Source organism: Neophocaena asiaeorientalis, unplaced genomic scaffold, assembly GCF_003031525.2.
Source record: "Neophocaena asiaeorientalis asiaeorientalis breed wild unplaced genomic scaffold, Neophocaena_asiaeorientalis_V1.1 scaffold67, whole genome shotgun sequence".
Classification (NCBI taxonomy): Eukaryota; Metazoa; Chordata; class Mammalia; order Artiodactyla; family Phocoenidae; genus Neophocaena; species Neophocaena asiaeorientalis.
In genome coordinates this window covers 10,462,038-10,478,973 of record NW_020173731.1, presented here as the reverse complement: position 1 = coordinate 10,478,973, position 16,936 = coordinate 10,462,038, and the positions used below count along the sequence as shown (strand labels likewise).

Below are 16,936 nucleotides of genomic sequence, written 5' to 3'. Positions count from 1 at the left end.
ACAAACAACTTTGCTTTCAAAGAGTTACATCACCATGCGGTATGCCTCTCCCTCCCTCCCTCCCTCCCTCTCTGTCTCTCTCTCTCTCTCCCTCCCTCCCTCCTCCCTTCCTTCCTTCCTTTCTTTCTTTTTTTAAATTTACAGGAAGACAGGCAGTGGAGACATGTATCACAGGCATTTGGGATCAGAGAATTCGTGTTCTTGATCCAAAAGCCTAGGTGTGGCCACTTTGTCATGGCAACTGTTAAGCAAGTAAATAGGGTAGGGTGGTCATCAGCTTTGTCTCCAGTGATGCTCAGTTTGTTTGCAATTTCTACTCTGTGACTCTTCTGCTCTGAAGCCAAGTAGATAGATGGTTCCCTTTGGTTCAGTTCCCAAGTTTTCATTTCTTTCAAATGAAGTTAAGGCTGTTTAAAAATAGGAGCATGTTGACGTGAACCTTTTTCAGACTGGATGAGTTTCCTGAGCCCTCTGGTCTTTTAAATGCTTTACTTCTGTTCTTTATTTATTTTTAGAGCATCTTCTAGGCACGAAGAAGAGCTACTACTCCTTTCTCCTGGCAAATAATTCACTAAGATAGAAAATAACACATGTAGTCATTATATGAATCCTTTTGTTTTCCCATAAGCATCTTGGGCCTCTACTGTTGCCCTTTCTGGGGACGAGTCGGGTGGGTTATCAGCAAACTGCAAACCAGTATAAATCCAGTGTGCCACGTCTGCAGTGGGATTTGAGGCAGCAGAGGAAGAGCAGCATCTAGGGATCTGTTAGCTTTCCTCTGAATTCTAGGTCTCCTAATATGCTGATTTTTTTTAAAAAAAAATAAATAAGTGAAAAGGCATAATATGTGTTGGAGTGCGAAAAAACCTTGGAACTCACTGCTCTAAGGAGGGCCGAGCTGGCACCTTGGGCTATAGTCTTCAGGCCATCTGAAGTTGCCCAGGACTTCACTGGCCACCGTGAGGCCATAGTCCACGCAGAGCATAAAGTCTTCCCATTACTGTGCAAACCAAGAATTGGCTGGGCTTGGTGTCCCCTTTCATTAGGTGAATTAGTACACACTCTTAGAATCTATCCAAGGCCCAAACAAAAATTTGACATTTTCCTCTAGTAGGCAATGGGAAGAGAAAAAAGAGTAGAGAACACTGGAAAGTTCCAGAGAAGGAAGAACAGTCTGGTGCAGTGATTCTCAAGCAGGGGGATTTTTTCATGCAGGGGGACACTTGGAAATGTCTGCAGATGTTTGTAACTGTCACAGCTGGAGCAGAGGGTGCTGGAGGTCAGGGTGCAACTGAAATCTTATCATGCACAGGACAGCCCTCACAACAAAGAACTGTCTGGCTTAAAATGTCAATAGTACTAAGATTGACAAACCCTGGTCTAATGACTAGAGTCTCCTGAATTAGGCAACCCAGATTCTACCCAGTCTCCACCAGCTATATGATCTTGGGGGATGCTCCCGACCTCTGTTGAGCCCGCTCTCCACGTACTCCATGTGCTGGTGTCTCTATTTCCTTGGGAGTGGGGAGTTTGGGGGAGTCATGCTTCATGAAATATCAGACTATATTTAAGGGTCAGATGAGTTTGCAGATTCTATAGGCCATTAGAAAGTTCAGAGAATAGAATGATGAGTTGTTTCTTCTGGAGGGTGAGATAAGTATAGGACTAGTCTGAGAAAGGCACCATGGCATTAGGGTGACTGACTATCTTGTTTTACCTGGAACTGAAGGCTTTCCTGGGACATGAGACTTTCAGTGCTCAGCCTAGGAAAGTCCTGAGTAAGCCAGGGTGATCGGTCACCCTATATAGGACAGTGGTTTCATCAAGTAGGAACTTGGGACTATTGTATGCTAGCTTTGAGGAGATACTTGCTGTATGTACTCTCTCTGTGTCTCTGCCTCTCTCAGAGGAGTTAAGAAGGGAACAGGGGAGGACTTCTTTCCTTTCTTTTTTTTTTTTAAATAAATTTATTTTATTTATTTATTTTTGGCTGCGTTGGGTCTTCGTTGCTGCACGTGGGCTTTCTCTAGTTGCAGCGAGCAGGGGCTACTCTTCGTTGCGGTGCGTGGGCTTCTCACTGAGGTGGCTTCTCTTGTTGCAGAGCATGGGATCTAGGGCACGTGGGCTTCAGTAGTTGTGGCGCACGGACTCAATAGTTGTGGCTCGTGGGCTCTAGAGTGCAGACTCAGTAGTTGTGGCACACGGGCTTAGGTGCTCAGCGGCACGTGGGATCCTCCTGGACCAGGGCTCAAACCCGTGTCCCCTGCATTGGCAGGCACATTCTTAACCACTGCACCACCAGGGAGGCCCGGGAGGACTTCCTATAAGGAACTTTCCCCTTATTTGATCTTCAGTAAGGGCCTCTATAAGCAATAGAAGTTATTCGTGGGCATGGGATAAAGGAAATCAAGGATGTAAAGACCCACCGTATTCAGTGCTCTTCTTACCTTGTATCTGCCCTTAATGCCCACAAATACCTCTTTTTGGGAGACTGATCACCTACGGGTTGATAATTTAGGTATTTTTGAACCTTGATGATCCAAGGGGCAGGACCCAGGTGTTCCCAAATAAAGATGCCTTTGGGCGAGAGGCCCAGACTCTCACCATAAGGGGCCAGCTGCCTCTCTGTACCTTCCTTTTATCTGCCTGAAAGGCCTTTGATTTTCCTGACTCGGCACTCTGTGCCAGGGGCCGCTTGCCACAGCTGCTCCTAGAGAGCAATCCCAGTGAGCATTCTCCTCCACGTGCTTTTTACCCCCTAATGGGCTGGCTAGTTTACAGGCCATGGCATAAGTGGTTTTCATTTTCTGACTGATGAATCAGGAATGCTTTTGAAGTCAGAGCACACTACTTCCCAAAGAACTCCAGAATTCTCTGCCTCAGTTATACTCAGAGGCTGTATCTGGAAAAGCCCAGCAAGGTCCCATAGAAAGGACTGAAGGTGGGGGCACTGAGCCACGTGGACTGGCTGAGTAGGAAGAGCCAAGGAAGCCCTAGAATTGAGAAAGAAAGAAAAGGTGTTGGGACACTGGAGCTGTTGTTGCCCCAGAGGTTTCAAGCTTCTGTCCTCCCGTGAATATATGTCCCCTTGGTTTGGTGCAGCAGCTGTCTGCAGAGCCACTTCAGACTGGAATTTAGCACCTGCTCCCCTGAAACAATGTCAGTTAATAGTCCCCCCACTCTGCCTGCCTGTTTGTCGTCAGCACTCGGCACTAAGGGCACTAAGGATACAAAGACACGTAAGAGATGTCCCTGAACTCAAGGCATTAGTTTTAATAGAAGAGACAGAAAAGCAAAGCAGTAAGTGAAATACGAGGTGATGAATCTTTCACATGTCTACACAGAAGAAGGGCATGAAGCCAGGCTCCTTGGAGAGATATTTGAATTGAGTCTTAATCGCCAAGAGCTCTTTTATTGTTCTCTAAATATTCCTTTTTTGCTGCATCCTGCTCTTGTTTCATGATGCAATGTCTTTTCATTTCTCATTGATCTCTCTGGGGATATTACTGATGGATTATTTTTGAAGTTTTCTTCTTACTGTGTACTTTCTGTTAACTCTCAATTGTTTGCTTTGGTCTTAGTCTTTCACATTAGATATTTTCCTTAAATGTTTGGTAATTTTTGCTGCCTGCTCATATTTTAAAGTGAGACATTAAAAATCTGCTTGGAAGTTCTGTGTCAACTGTGGTCTTTACTGTAGGGTGATCTGACTGGACTGTGTCCATGGGGAAGCCCTGATATCAGTATTTGTAGATCTTTTATGTCAGATGGGCAAATTCCTCAGATAAGGCTCTTCTGATCTCCTGCCTATGTCTGGGGGCTGAGTCATGAAGAGGCCTGGCCATCTCAACATTCAGTGTAGAATTTTCCTGTTTTAAGTTCAGTACCCCTATCCTCAGCTGAGCCTGGTGTCCCCAAGCCATAGAAAATAAACCTCTAGTCTTCCACCACAGAGGGGGAGGGGATGGGGTCTGGAAGTCTAACTGTTCTCAGGTGCTCAATAGTTTCTCTTGTTTTTAGCTCCACCTTCATCCCACTGCCACTGACTCCTCTCAGGGCTTCTGTGATTTACTGGTTGCTTCTTGCCTCTCCCTACTTTTGGTTTAGGATTCAGTAGGTCAGTTACTACTTGCCTCTCCCCTTTTCATCTTCTGCTTTCATTCTTTTTGTTTTTCTTAGTTTATACCTAAAAAATAATAATAGAAAAACTCTTTTCTATTATTCTAGTGTGGCTTGGGGAAGGAGCAGAGCTAAAGGCATGAATTCAATATTTAGTTTTTCAAAGTAGAGTGAATTCCTTTGTAGAACTGCAAATTTAGACTTCTGAGTTTTTCCCCTAGTTAGTTTTGCCTCACTATATATATTTCTCCAACTCCTATGTTGACTTCCCTATTTCTCCACTTGTTTTGGCATCAATTACTCAGGCTTCAGCCTCAGGATACCTAGTTTTCCCTTGAGTTGAAAGACACTAGTTATACTTCTATATTTGCAAAGAGGAGAGATTCAGTGTCATTAAGTCATTTGGGCAACCACATTTATTATAAAACTACCACTGTGTATATGTTTCTTAACTGTGATGCAGAAAGGAAAACACAAAAGAAGTGGTGCTTACCCTTAGGAATTTATAGTTTCTTAGATGAGGTAGTGTTTTACTCTTTTAAAGCAAGTTCTTTAAGTTCTTTAGGGGAGTTCTTTAAAGGAGTAATATAAATTGTTGATTTTTATTACTTCATTTATTGTCCTGTTGACACTATTCCTTTACCCCTTTTTTTTGTCTCTCATGTTCATTCATAGTGTTTTATTTATTATTCATAGTTCTTTATTTATTATGCATCTTCATGGAATAAAAAATCACTTTCTTAAAATCAATTCACTTTTATAACTGTTCACTCAAACTTTTGAATCCCTTGGTCACATTCAGGTCAAAAGAGAAAAAGGAGCCTCCTATCTGCCCTTCTTCTGCCAGGATAACAGATGCGTCTTTCTTGCTTTTTAGTCAATCTGGAAAGACTGAATTACTTAGGAAGATTTTTAATGCTGTCAGTTGTTAAATATTGCTTCTCCTGTGTACAGAATATACAGAGTAGGTCTTATACTTATGGGAAATGTCAGGTTCAGAATAAGGTGAAGCTGATTTAAAACATTCTGCATCGAAAATGAGACATTATTTAAAGTCTAAAGTACTTTGATTTTGTCAGTGTCCCAGTATTCTTTACTCTTTCCTCCTCTGTGTGGAAACAGAGAGCTCCAGCAGGAAGGAGCAGGCACCTGGTGGCTGGAAGTAGTATGTTTGGGAGGAAATGAATGTAGGTTCCAGGCTTTCCAGCCTCCTCATTAGGAAAAGGGACTAGACTCCCAGACAGTTGCTTTGAAGGAAAATTTGAAAATTGCGTCCTCTCGTTTGATACTGCTTCCTTCCTGTGGCAACTCCAGTTTCATTTGATGTGGATTTTGTTCCTTCTTAGGCTCTTACCTGAAATTGTCTGCAGGTTTACCGTCTTCATGGGGTTGTTGTCTAGATCACAGGATTGCTACAAGAATGAAATAAGAAAATGTGTGTGTAGCACTTGGCACACAGCCAGGAACATACTAAGTGCTCAGTAAATGGTAGCTGCCCTTGTTCTTGCTGCTGCTGTGAGAGAGGCTGTTTGATTTGGATAAAGCTGACAGACAGATCCCTAGGATGTGAGGCCAGTAGAAAGCGGGTTTGGAGCTCTTCCTCTTCCCCATTTTATATGAAAGTCCCCAAAGTATAGGCTACTCTACAGGCTGTGCTGCCCTCTTCAGGGTCCCAAACAGCCCGGGAAGGCTTTGCTCCTGGGGTCTGAGTGGTGGTGTTTCCCATCTTAGTCTTGTGAGATGACTAACTGATGGAAATTACTTGGACATTATAAAATAGAAATGCTTATAAATGTTAATAAATAGAAGTAAATGATCACGGGTGGAAGACGTAAAATCATTTTAATAATAAGACATGTCGGCTCAGTTCAAATACTGCTTTCCTGTGCTTTGGAGTGGTCTTTCATATAGAAAGTTTGCTGAACCAAACCGTATGAATTTTGCCCTTAAGGATATGAGGATATTGCTTCATGGGGGAGAGGTCCAGCTGAGTCTCTTAGCCTGTAAAACAGAGAATTGACCCCATTGGCTTGACCTCTAGGGGTGGGGGTGGGCGGTGTCTTACAGGTCATGAAGACATATCACATGTACAATGCCGACAGCATCAGTGCTCAGAGCAAGCTAAAGGAGGCGGAGAAGCAGGAGGAGAAGCAAATTGGAAAATCCGTAAAGCAGGAGGACCGGCAGACCCCACGCTCCCCTGACTCCACATCCAACGTCCGCATTGAGGAGAAGCATGTCCGGAGGAGCTCAGTGAAGAAGATCGAGAAGATGAAGGAGAAGGTGTGTAGGCTCTGACAACTGTAGGGGCTGGGAAGGAACATTCTGGAAGTCAGGACCTATGGGAATTTTCCAGTAAGCCCTGTGGAGAGCAGAACTAGGAAGCTCTGGGTTCCTTTAGTGCCTAATGACCTTGCTTTCTGCCCTGGAAAAAATCCTAGGTATTGGAAGAACTTGGGCATCTGTAGCAGACAAACAAGAAACAGTAGTTGCCTTTCCTAAGCCTGGGAGGGGAACCGTAGGGTTTGGCTTCAGATATCAGGTGTTCAGAGGCAGATATAGCGACACCTCCTTCAGGGTCGCGGCGTAAGGATGGAGAATGGAATTTACAGATAGAACCAAAGTGGGACACGCATCTAAAGTAGGGAGCCTCATTAACCTTTCCTGGACTGATCTACATTATACCCTTGAATCTCATTAAACAGAATTAGAACCCAATTTAAGGCATACGCGCATAGGGAGTAGCAGCACAATTGTGGTTCTCGAATGTGCCGTACTTCCATCTTTTAGAGAACAATCTCCCCTCTTTAAAAAAGAAAAAGAAAAGTAAAATTGAACTTTTGTTTCCTTTTCAGCGCCAAGCCAAGTATACAGAGAATAAGCTGAAGGCCATTAAAGCCCGGAATGAGTACTTACTGGCTTTGGAAGCAACCAACGCATCTGTCTTCAAGTACTACATCCACGACCTGTCTGACCTTATTGATGTAAGTGCTTAAAGCCAAGGGTACAAGGGCGCCTCTTTCCTGGATTCGAAGATCTGGTCAGGAGTCCCCCAGTTCTGTTACTCAGGCATCGTAAAGCATTTTGAGAACAATTATGAAGATGGTAGCCATGATCCCTCAGGGGCTTGCCATGTACCAGGTACCAGGTAAAGCACTTCATAATTTATTTCATTCAGTCCTCACTGGAATCCTGGAAGGAAGGCATTATTACCTCCACTGTTACAGATTAAAGTTCAGAGAGTTTAGATGACTTACCCAGAGTCAGCTAATAAGTGACAGAAGGAAAATTGGTACCTAGGTCTGGTTTCTAAACCCAGGCTCACAACCACTGTGCACTTCTGTCTCCTAGGAAATATTCCCTTAGATCAGGTACTTGCCCATAGAAGTGAGTGACAAGAGCTAAAGTGTTAGAATGTCATACCTTATATTTATATAGCACTTAATATTTCTCAATATTATCTCATTTGATTGTCTTGTCACCCTTTGGGATCAATACTACTATCTCCAATTTGTAGATAAGGAATCTAGGTAGGGGTCAAAAGGGTTCCTGCCCAAAGTTAAACTGCAAATTAGAGTCCTGGTCAGGAAGGTATCCAGATGCCTCTGACATGTGACCCATACTTCTCGCTGTGGCACAAATATGATGAGAGAAGCAGGACATGAGGCTCATGTGTTTTGCATGGGGCAGGCACAAGGGATAAGGATTTTGTCTTTGGCCTTATGGCTCAGCCTCGGCCTCGTTTCTCCTGCTGCTTCTCCTCACACCTTATAGTTAAGTCTTGCAGTCGATCTCGCCTGCAAACTCCAGTCTGGCCCAGTTCTGAGCCAGCCCTGACTGCAGCTGCGTAAGTACACACCCTTCCTCACCTCTCTCTCCTGTCATCAAAGTGAGGGGCCTGGAGCCAGCCGACTCAGCATAAGCGTCCCAGGGCTTCAGGCAGACCCTGGCCAGTCTCCTCTCGAGGCCTGATATTTGCCTCTGGCTGTCAGCAAGCAGCAGCTGGGTTTTTTTGCAAGCCTCTGGCCAGACCTCACATACTTGCCTGTCTACCTTGGTTTCTCCGTGAATGAACCTGCCACACTTCACAATGTCATGTGTGGTTCTGGTCTAAGATTCACCATTGCGTAACTAGCTGGGTGATCCGGGGCTTGTCGTGGAACTGGTTTGGAGCTCTGCTTTGTCTCCCCTCCACCCTCTGGCAAACTGAAGAATTAGGCTAGATCATTGGGTGCTTAAATCTGGCCTCACATTGGAGCTGCTTGGAGAAAGTTTCTAAAATACAGATTTATGTCTCCCTTCAGCCAGGGCTTTTTGAGTCAGTAGATTTCAGCCCCTTAATGCCCCGGGTGTCATTGTCTTGCTGGGGAAGTGGAGCCCTGATCCCTGTTCAGGCCCTGCTTTGTTCTCTCTGCTTGTTGATGCCAATCTGAACACTGTCCTTCAATGGAGGTCAGGACCCTAGACAGGATCCTTTCTCCTCCTCAGGGGAACAGCTCCTCACTGTTGGGAGAGAGGCCTGTTCTCAGCATGAGGAAGAGAATCACTTCTTTCTTGTGCTCAATTTCTGCTATTTATCTCACATTCGATAAAAAAAATCAGCCTGGGCGGTCCGCCACACCTCTGCTACTGGTTTGTCCTTTTCTCTTTCTTCTGCCCCCAGGGTAGGTTTTGTTACCCTTTCACCAAAACCCTGACCTCAGGGGAAGAGAGGGGCTACTGCTAAGTCAGTCACAGAGCCTCCATCAAATTTGAGTGGGTATTTTAAAATCAGTCCAAGAAGCAAGCTATTTTGCTTCTTATTCTCATCATTTGAAAAAAAAAGAAGTTTGTTAAGAGCCCGTCTTCACAGGGTGCTGTGTGAGGTGCCATGAAAAAGCAGTCTGCCAGCCTCCGTGGTGCTCAGCCAGGGCATGGGTCTAGGTTACTATGATCAAGTCCAGGCTGGTAGCATTCCAGGCCACACGGATAGTTGCTCTTGTTTTATTTTGTTTGTTTGTTGTTTGTGTTTTTCCTGGGTGAAATTAATTACTCTTTTTTAAAAAAAGCTTACATTATTCTGCTCTACAAATGTTCGTTAAGTATTACTTGGGATGAAGCTATGTGCTCAGCAGCATCAGGGGTACAAAAGAATAAAGTAGTTCTTACTCTAGAGGTATTCACAGACATACAGACAAATCATTTCTATGTAACTGGCTAATTGCAGCACCAGGGCTAAGCACAGGGGGCCCTAGGACAGTGTTTTTTCAAACCGTAGGTCATGATCCATTAGAGGAGTCATGAAATCATTTTTATGGGTTTGATTTATTATTTTTTTTAATGAATACACTACACTAGGATAGAATAGACTAGAACAGAATGGGGACGAAAATATCAGGGAGCATCATACTAGTAAGGTTAAGTTCTATTCGGTGAAACTATTGTGTGTGTGTGTGTGTGACAGAGAGAGAGAGAGAGAGACAATATAAGATGTATTTCTTACTAAGTTGGAGGTCAAAAATGTTTGAGAGCCACTGCACTAAGAACAGAGGAATGTCTTTTAGTCTCTATAAGCTCCATGAGGGCAGGAACCAAGTCTCCTCTTTATCTTCATACGTACATACATAAGTATAGGGCTTGCTGAGTAGCTGAGCACATAATCTGTTTATTGAAGGAAGAAAGGAATAGCAGGAGGAAGAAGATGATCTCCTAAGCCAAGATGTTTTTCCTTTTTATGCCTTTCAACACTGTTCTCATTGAGATCTAATTTGCACTGAACTGAAGTGTTAAGTTGCAAATTGTGGAGTATCCTATACCCTCTTAACTTACATCTCTATCAAGATGTAGAATATTTCCATCACCTCAGAAAGTTCCTCTTTTCTCTTCCCAATCAATCCCGCACCCTGAGGCAACCACTGTTCTGATTTCTTTCACTGTGAATTAGTTTTGCCTGTTGTAGAACTTCACAAAGATGGGACTTTTATATAGTATATATGTTTTTATATCTGGTTTCATTTGCCCAGCATGATGTTTTTGAGCTGCATCCATGTTATTACATGTATCAGTTAGTTTCTTGCTTTTTCTTGCTGATCTGTTGCCATAAAAATGGCCAAAAGGACGCTTTGGCCATGAGCCAACAGTTAGAGCAGGAGTGAGTGGGGAGCCCGGGTCCCGTGACATCCTGATCTCGCCAGTATCCAGAACTTGCTTTAAGATGTGGGATGAATCTCGTGCCAGTCCATTGCCATCTGTTACGGACACCATTCTGCCTCCTTCCTGGCGGTGTCGAAGCTCAGTGTGTGGTAAGGCATCGAGGATGAGTGAAAGAAGTGATTTTTGTCGATGTCAGTCCGTTGACACAAGGACTAGCCCTTGACTTCTTTTTATTATATAGTATAAGATTTAATCTCAGATTTTAGGAGTCTACATGAGACATCTTGACACACACCAGGAAAACCAAGAAGATATTCTGAAGTGACTTGAGATAGTCTAAGAACCACAGGCTCCTTGGAATGTGCTTCTCTCCCCCAGGAGCAGATGGAGGAATGAAGAACCGGGCATTGTCCTCATGGAGTGTTGTGAGTGCTGTGTGTGTGGGCAGAGAATCTGTGACACCATGTGCACCCAAGTCAGACAGGAGGGAACCCAGCTTTCTCAATAGGACATTTTATTAAGGGCAATTATTTCTTGCTTCCGTAGAAGTTTGAAGTGGGTGTTTCCTTTCTAGGCCTTCTCTAGAGTCTCTGGGTGAGACTATCAGCTGGTAAAGGGTTAATGAGCTGTCAGTTGAAATCATCACACATCTGGAAGGGCTATCATTAAGTTCTTATAAAAATTTGATTTCCCCTGAGTTTTCATCAAACATTTATATAACCCAGAAATGGCCGGGGAGCCCGGCATGGCCACAGAGCTCATCAGAAGCCATGGAAAGCATACTTTGTCCCCATTGTGAGCAAAATAATGTGCTGCCTCTACTCACTGGGATTCTACCAGGAACAGGGATGAAATATTCAAATCTTGTTTACCTAAACTTGCGAGAAGTTGCTTCTTTGTTGAAGCCTCAGTTTCTGGCTCTTGCCCTTTCAGATATGTGGAGAGCCAAGGCTCTGGAAAACCTATTCTGAATCTCCCTGGTTGGCTGGAGGCATAGAGGAGCCGGAGGGCACATTGTGAGTCAGACCCCCACGCGCTGACACAGAGAAGCTACAGAGCAGTTGTATAATAGAGACAGTGGACTGGCCCAAGAAAGTTCCATGTCTTCCAAAGGCCATCCAGACTGAGTAAAACAAAAGGCTTCAGTGGCCGCATCTGCCCACCTGACTTAGATCAGTATTCAGCCTAAGTAGATTATTTCCTGGGAGGCTAGAATCTGTATTCCTGGCATCAATCAATCAACTGATGTTTATTAAATGCCTACTATGAGCAAGGCCTAATGGTGAGGGATGCAAAGAAGGAACAAGACACTGGCCAAGCCCTCTTGCCTTCTGTGGGGCGATGTGAAATGGCGAGTCACAGAATGAGGGAGTGTCATTCTGTGTCACATGAGGGCTACAGAAGAATGTTGTTCTGAGTGGAGGCCAAGGTCAATATATGCCAGAGTTGCAGGGCTGGCTGGCTTCCTAGGGGCTGAGAATTTGATTTGGATCTTGAAGATTGGGTCAGTTCCCAGGTGAAAGGAGTGAGAAACATTTTAGGAGGAGAGAATGCTGGGAGCTGAAAGTGGATTTGGAGATATTGGCGATTGGTGTTTAAGTGTCTGCATGGTGCCAGATATGTTTAAATGTGTATCAGCCACACAACAACCTCTGAGGCTGGCGTTATCCCCATGTGGGGCTCAGAGAGGTTAAGTAGCTTGCTTACGGTCATACAGCTGATTTGAGGCCTATGGTTTTCTAATACTTGACCCTGAACAAAGTATACCATTGGATTAGAACAGAAGAGTCTGAAGAAGAAAATAGAGGGAGATGATGTTAGACGGTCAGACTGAAGACAGCTTACACTTTGTTCTGGCTATTGACCTTGCTTAACTTCACTGAACCTCAGCTTTCTAGTCCGGAAAATTAAAATAATACCAACCTCACTGCAGTTACTATGCAGATTAAACTGTAGAATATACATAAAGCTCTTAGCACACTGGCATATATATAGTAAGCACACTTAGTAAATGGAGGCATTTTTAAAAATTTATTTTAAATATTTATTTGCTTTTAAATTATATTTAATTTTATTTTTTTTTGGCTGCGCACGGGCTTTCTCTAGTGGTGGCAAGAGGGGGCTACTCGTCGTTGCGGTGCACGGGCTTCTCATTGCGGTGGCTTCTCTTGTTGCAGAGCATGGGCTCTAGGCGCACGGGCTTCAGTAGTTGCAGCACGTGGGCTCAGTAGTTGTGGCGCATGGGCTTAGTTGCTCTGCGACATGTGGGATCTTCCCGGCCCAGGGATCGAACCCGTGTCCCCTGCATTGGCAGGCAGATTCTTAACCACTACGCCACCAGGGAAGTCCCTGGAGGCATTTTTAAATTTCCCAACTGAGGAAGGTGGACGGTACTTTGGAAGAAAAATGAGAGCTATTATAGGTTCTTCAGCAGGGAGTAGGCATAACAAAAACCATATTTGAGGACAGTGAAGCAAACAGCAATGTAAGACGGTAAGAGTATGAACTAGGGTAGAAGGAGTGAGAATGGAGAGGAAAGGGGAGTTACCAAAAATATGTAAAGGTTACGAAGACTGCCTCCCTCTAATTCTCTTCTGCCCTGAAAAGCTCCCCCCACCCCCACGTACCTGCTCAGCCCTGTGGGCAGCATTACTTCTGTTCATCAGACTTACAGGCATGGAGTTCATCATCAGGGTCTACACAGAGCTAGTCAAGAAGGTTTACAGGTTCAAGGGAAGCTTGGCTAGACCAGCAGCATCTCCCAGAGGAGGAAGTGCCCCTGCACGTGCAGCCTCCCAATCAGCCGCTTTTGTCTAGCTTCCCTCCCAACTGAATTTAATGTCTTTCCATCCTCCGCCTCTAGTTAAGCTGTAAATGCTGTTCTTCCGCACAGCCAGGCACCTGCCAGGGCCCACTGGCACTGAATCCAGAGCCCAGCCCGACAGGCACTCTGTCACAGAGCTTCTTGTTAGATGCTGGGAGGAGGAGGCACATCACATGCTTTTTCTTCCCCAATAGTGGCTGGTCCCAATGTGATCATGAAGAGGGGGAAAGGCTGGGGGAAGAGTTAAGTTAATGCCTGCTTATGGAATGAAATGGCAATCAGGCAGATGGTCTTACTCTATCCGTAGATTCTTCTCTGATAATTCTCCTCAAGTTCTGAATCTCAAAGCTGTTTAAGCAATAGAGGGGATAAAAGATGGCCAAGGAATTTGGATCTCTGGGTCCTTTGGGAGGGATGGGGAATATTGTCATAGAGTTACAGAATGCCATTGCTGAAGAGGGCCTCAGGGATTACATTTAGTCCAAGTATTTTCAGACTTTTTCTCTAGCAGAAGACTTCTTTCTCAAACCAGGCCTTACATAGAATCCCAATATATTAAATAGAAAACAAGAGCAGAGCTGGTTTGGTTGAAGCAGGGGTAGGAGGCTCCAAGTCCTGCTAGTTGGGCTGCCCTGTTACCCCCTTCTCAAGGGCAGCCTGAGCACAGAACCATAGAGCTCTGGGCTACAGCTTGAAAACCAATGACCTGGCCAACTCTGTTCATTTTACAGTTGAGGATACGGGTTCAGGGATGTGGAGTGGCTTTGGAGTGGCTTTTCCAAGGTTGCTTGACTTCCAGTGTTTTTTTTATACTATTGCCTCTTTCATAGCACTTTTTTTTCCCCATGTTACTTCAATCAGGATCCTTTAGCTGATGTGAATTTTCCCAGTAAGGCTTATGTTTAGAAATTTGTGATCTCATAAATGCTGTCACGCAGGAGCTTTAGTACAGAAATCCTAATCTACAAGTAAGGCCTGTCCTAGAACGTTGAGAGTTTGCCGGAGGCGGGGGTTGACGACCAGTAGGGTCGGCGCCCCCACACACATTCGTTTCTTCTCTCACCTGGAGTTCTCTTGCACCACCTCTGATTTCTGAACCTGAATGCTGAAATGGCCTGGCTTGATTGGTATATGGTGACTAAATCACAGTAACCCTGAGGCAGTGGCAGGCTATATTTTTATGTTGAATTTTGCTACAGTGGTATCCCCAGATGAACCTGAAAATAGAAGAATATTCTCCTTAACTCCCAACTCTTTTATGTTTACTGAAGAGCATGATTACGTAATTTCATTTTGTCCCAATGAGTCCTCTTCATTCCACCCACCTCACAGTCCTCTAAGGAGTCCTCCATATCAAACTGGGAGTCAAGAACTGAGAAATATCACCCAGATCGTGGAGGGTCAGCCCTCTTCCGGCTGCACAGCTAGTCTTGTTGACAGAATCAGATCTGCCCTGGGGACCACCCTCCCCCTCTGCCAAGCCCTGGGGCTGTCCATGGTTTGCTCACGTGCCTTCTCCGTTCCACAGCAGTGCTGTGACTTAGGCTACCACGCCAGCCTGAACCGCGCGCTACGCACCTTCCTTTCCGCTGAGTTGAATCTGGAACAGTCAAAGCACGAGGGTCTGGACGCCATCGAGAATGCTGTAGAAAACCTCGATGCCACCAGTGACAAGCAGCGCCTCATGGAGATGTACAACAATGTCTTCTGTCCACCTATGAAGTTTGAGTTCCAGCCACACATGGGGGACATGGTGAGACCCTCTTCCCACCCGCATGTACCCAAGGAGCTTGAGCTCACTTGTGTCTAGATTTACTGCACTCAAGCCATGTTATTCGGGGGAAGGCGAGGCCTGGGTCTGGCTTCATGTCCGGTGGGTGAAGCCCTTTCCAGCCATTCAGCAAACAGCTCCTGGGTGCCTGCCATCCACTAGGCTTGACCGCAGACAAGGGGGATTAGAGCCCTCAGGCAGCTTACAGTCCGCTGAGTTGAGAGTTAGAAATATGCACAGGGAGGGGCATCCAGAGGGACCAGCAGGATCAGAGGAGGTGAAAAACAGCCAGCGTGTTCTAAAAGCTACCAACAGTTCAGTATGGCAAAAGGGAAGGAGAGAGATGGAGGCCTCCCAAGTGGTGAGGCTGAAAGAAGTGAGAGCTGAGATGGTGCCAGATACTAAAGGCTTCTGATGGGGACGGAGGGCTAAGCAGGGTGATGACGTGATCTTTTGTCACTCAGCAGAGTTCTGAAGGATCTAATTTTCTTGGGTTTAGAAGATTGTGATAAAAGGTATAGTTTTGCCTGGGTATTGAACAAAAAAAGAATGGGTACCTACAGAAAGGACAGGAGCCAAGATGTCAACCCTAAGAATGGCTATCCAGGCAGCAGTGCACGAACATGGGAGCCCTGTTTATGACTTTTCACCTCCGATGACTAAAACAAGAAGGGCCTAAATAAACCGAAGTGAGAGGAGTGAGAAGCTCTTTGGTTTTCATTACTGTGAACCTTGTGGTTTCTCTTCTGGTGGTTGTACATACAAATCAAAGTGAATCTTATTGCTGGGGTAGGAGCCACCATTTGACCTGTGGGTCAAATCAGGAGGAGGATGTATAGGCTTACATAATAGAAAAGCTCAAGATGGATCTTCAGGCATGGTTGGGTTTAAGAGTGGGAATTTTATCAAGACTTAGTTTTTCTCTTTCTGCTTCACATCCTGTGTGTTGGCTCTATTCTCAAACAGGCTTTTATCCCGTGGGGGCAAGGTGACTATATTTCCAGCCTTATCTCCTTGTAGATTGAAATCCAGCAGAAAGAGTATCTGCTTCCCTCCTAGAAGCCCCCACAAAAGTCTCATTGTGTCTCCTTGGTCCTGATTGGGTGACGTGCTTATCCCCAGTCACTGTGGCTGGTATCTGCAGTCGGCTGATTGGCTTATGCGGAGGTCACACACTGCATCCCCAAGTTGGGGAGAGCCCCATCCAAAGCACATAGCCTGAGTTGTGAGTGGAATGTTCCCAGCAAAGGACAGTCAGTCCAAAGTTATCAGAAGAAGGAGGAATGAATGCTGGGTGATGGAAAAACAGCAATGCCCTTTCAACAAGGGAGTGGTGCTTCTGTTAAGATTAGCATCCAGATGCTTTTTAGAAAACCCTCCTCCAGAATGACAACTGTTATACTGTAACCAGCGGATTTGCTCTCATCAATAGGCCACCATGGAGAGTGGGACATTTCTATCCTAAAGACAAAAATATGGAGATGGTTTCTTTCCTTCTCTCCTTCTTGGGGAAAACCAGACCATTTACAGTTTGTTTCCATTGCTGTGGCTTAGGAAATGCAGCATCTGAACAGATGGGGAAGTGAGATGGCAGCATGTGCAATTAGAATACGAGGGTGTATTGGTGTGTCACCAAGCCCCAGGAAGCCCCATTCCTCACCTGCCCTGGCTTCTGGTCAAACTTGCCTTCCAAGTTCCTTCTCCAGCTGCCACAGAGATTCCTTCCCAAGAAGCAGTGGAACTTGGGGACCAGCTGAGTGGAGTGATACATTTTCTGGTGTTGACTGAGATGCCTTCTAAGCCAAACAGCTTGTCTCCATAAAGGGGGATTCCAAATGCTGGGTGCTCAGGCCCCCTCCTAGCCCTGTCAGAGCCTCATTTCCATACTCCAGAGCACAGCTGGAATGCATTACCTTGCACCCCGATAGAGGACCACTGCCAAAGCATGCATCAGCAGCCCTGCTGCTTCTTAAAGAAACTAGCATGGAGGTGGTTTTCCCTCCATGATTCCTCCCTGCTACGTTGAAGTTACTTTAAAAATCAATAGTTCAGTCTTCTGCCCAGGGCCTCCCTTTGTGTGATGTAGCTGA

At 45.2% G+C, this 16,936-nt stretch overlaps 1 protein-coding gene across 9 annotated transcripts in view; it reads left to right on the top strand.

Annotated features, from left to right (window-relative positions):
* The window catches only part of SRGAP2 (SLIT-ROBO Rho GTPase activating protein 2), a 242,007-nt gene that overhangs the window by 166,319 nt on the left and 58,752 nt on the right, over positions 1 to 16,936 (top strand). For 7 of the 9 annotated variants that reach the window (XM_024750913.1, XM_024750911.1, XM_024750915.1 and 4 more), the window contains 3 exons: positions 6,187 to 6,402; positions 6,975 to 7,103; positions 14,604 to 14,828. In XM_024750913.1, the coding sequence (XP_024606681.1) occupies positions 6,187 to 6,402; positions 6,975 to 7,103; positions 14,604 to 14,828 (570 nt within the window). The remainder of the gene's footprint in view (positions 1 to 6,186; positions 6,403 to 6,974; positions 7,104 to 14,603; positions 14,829 to 16,936) is intronic. The other 2 variants (XM_024750914.1, XM_024750912.1) reach the window with 1 other exon arrangement.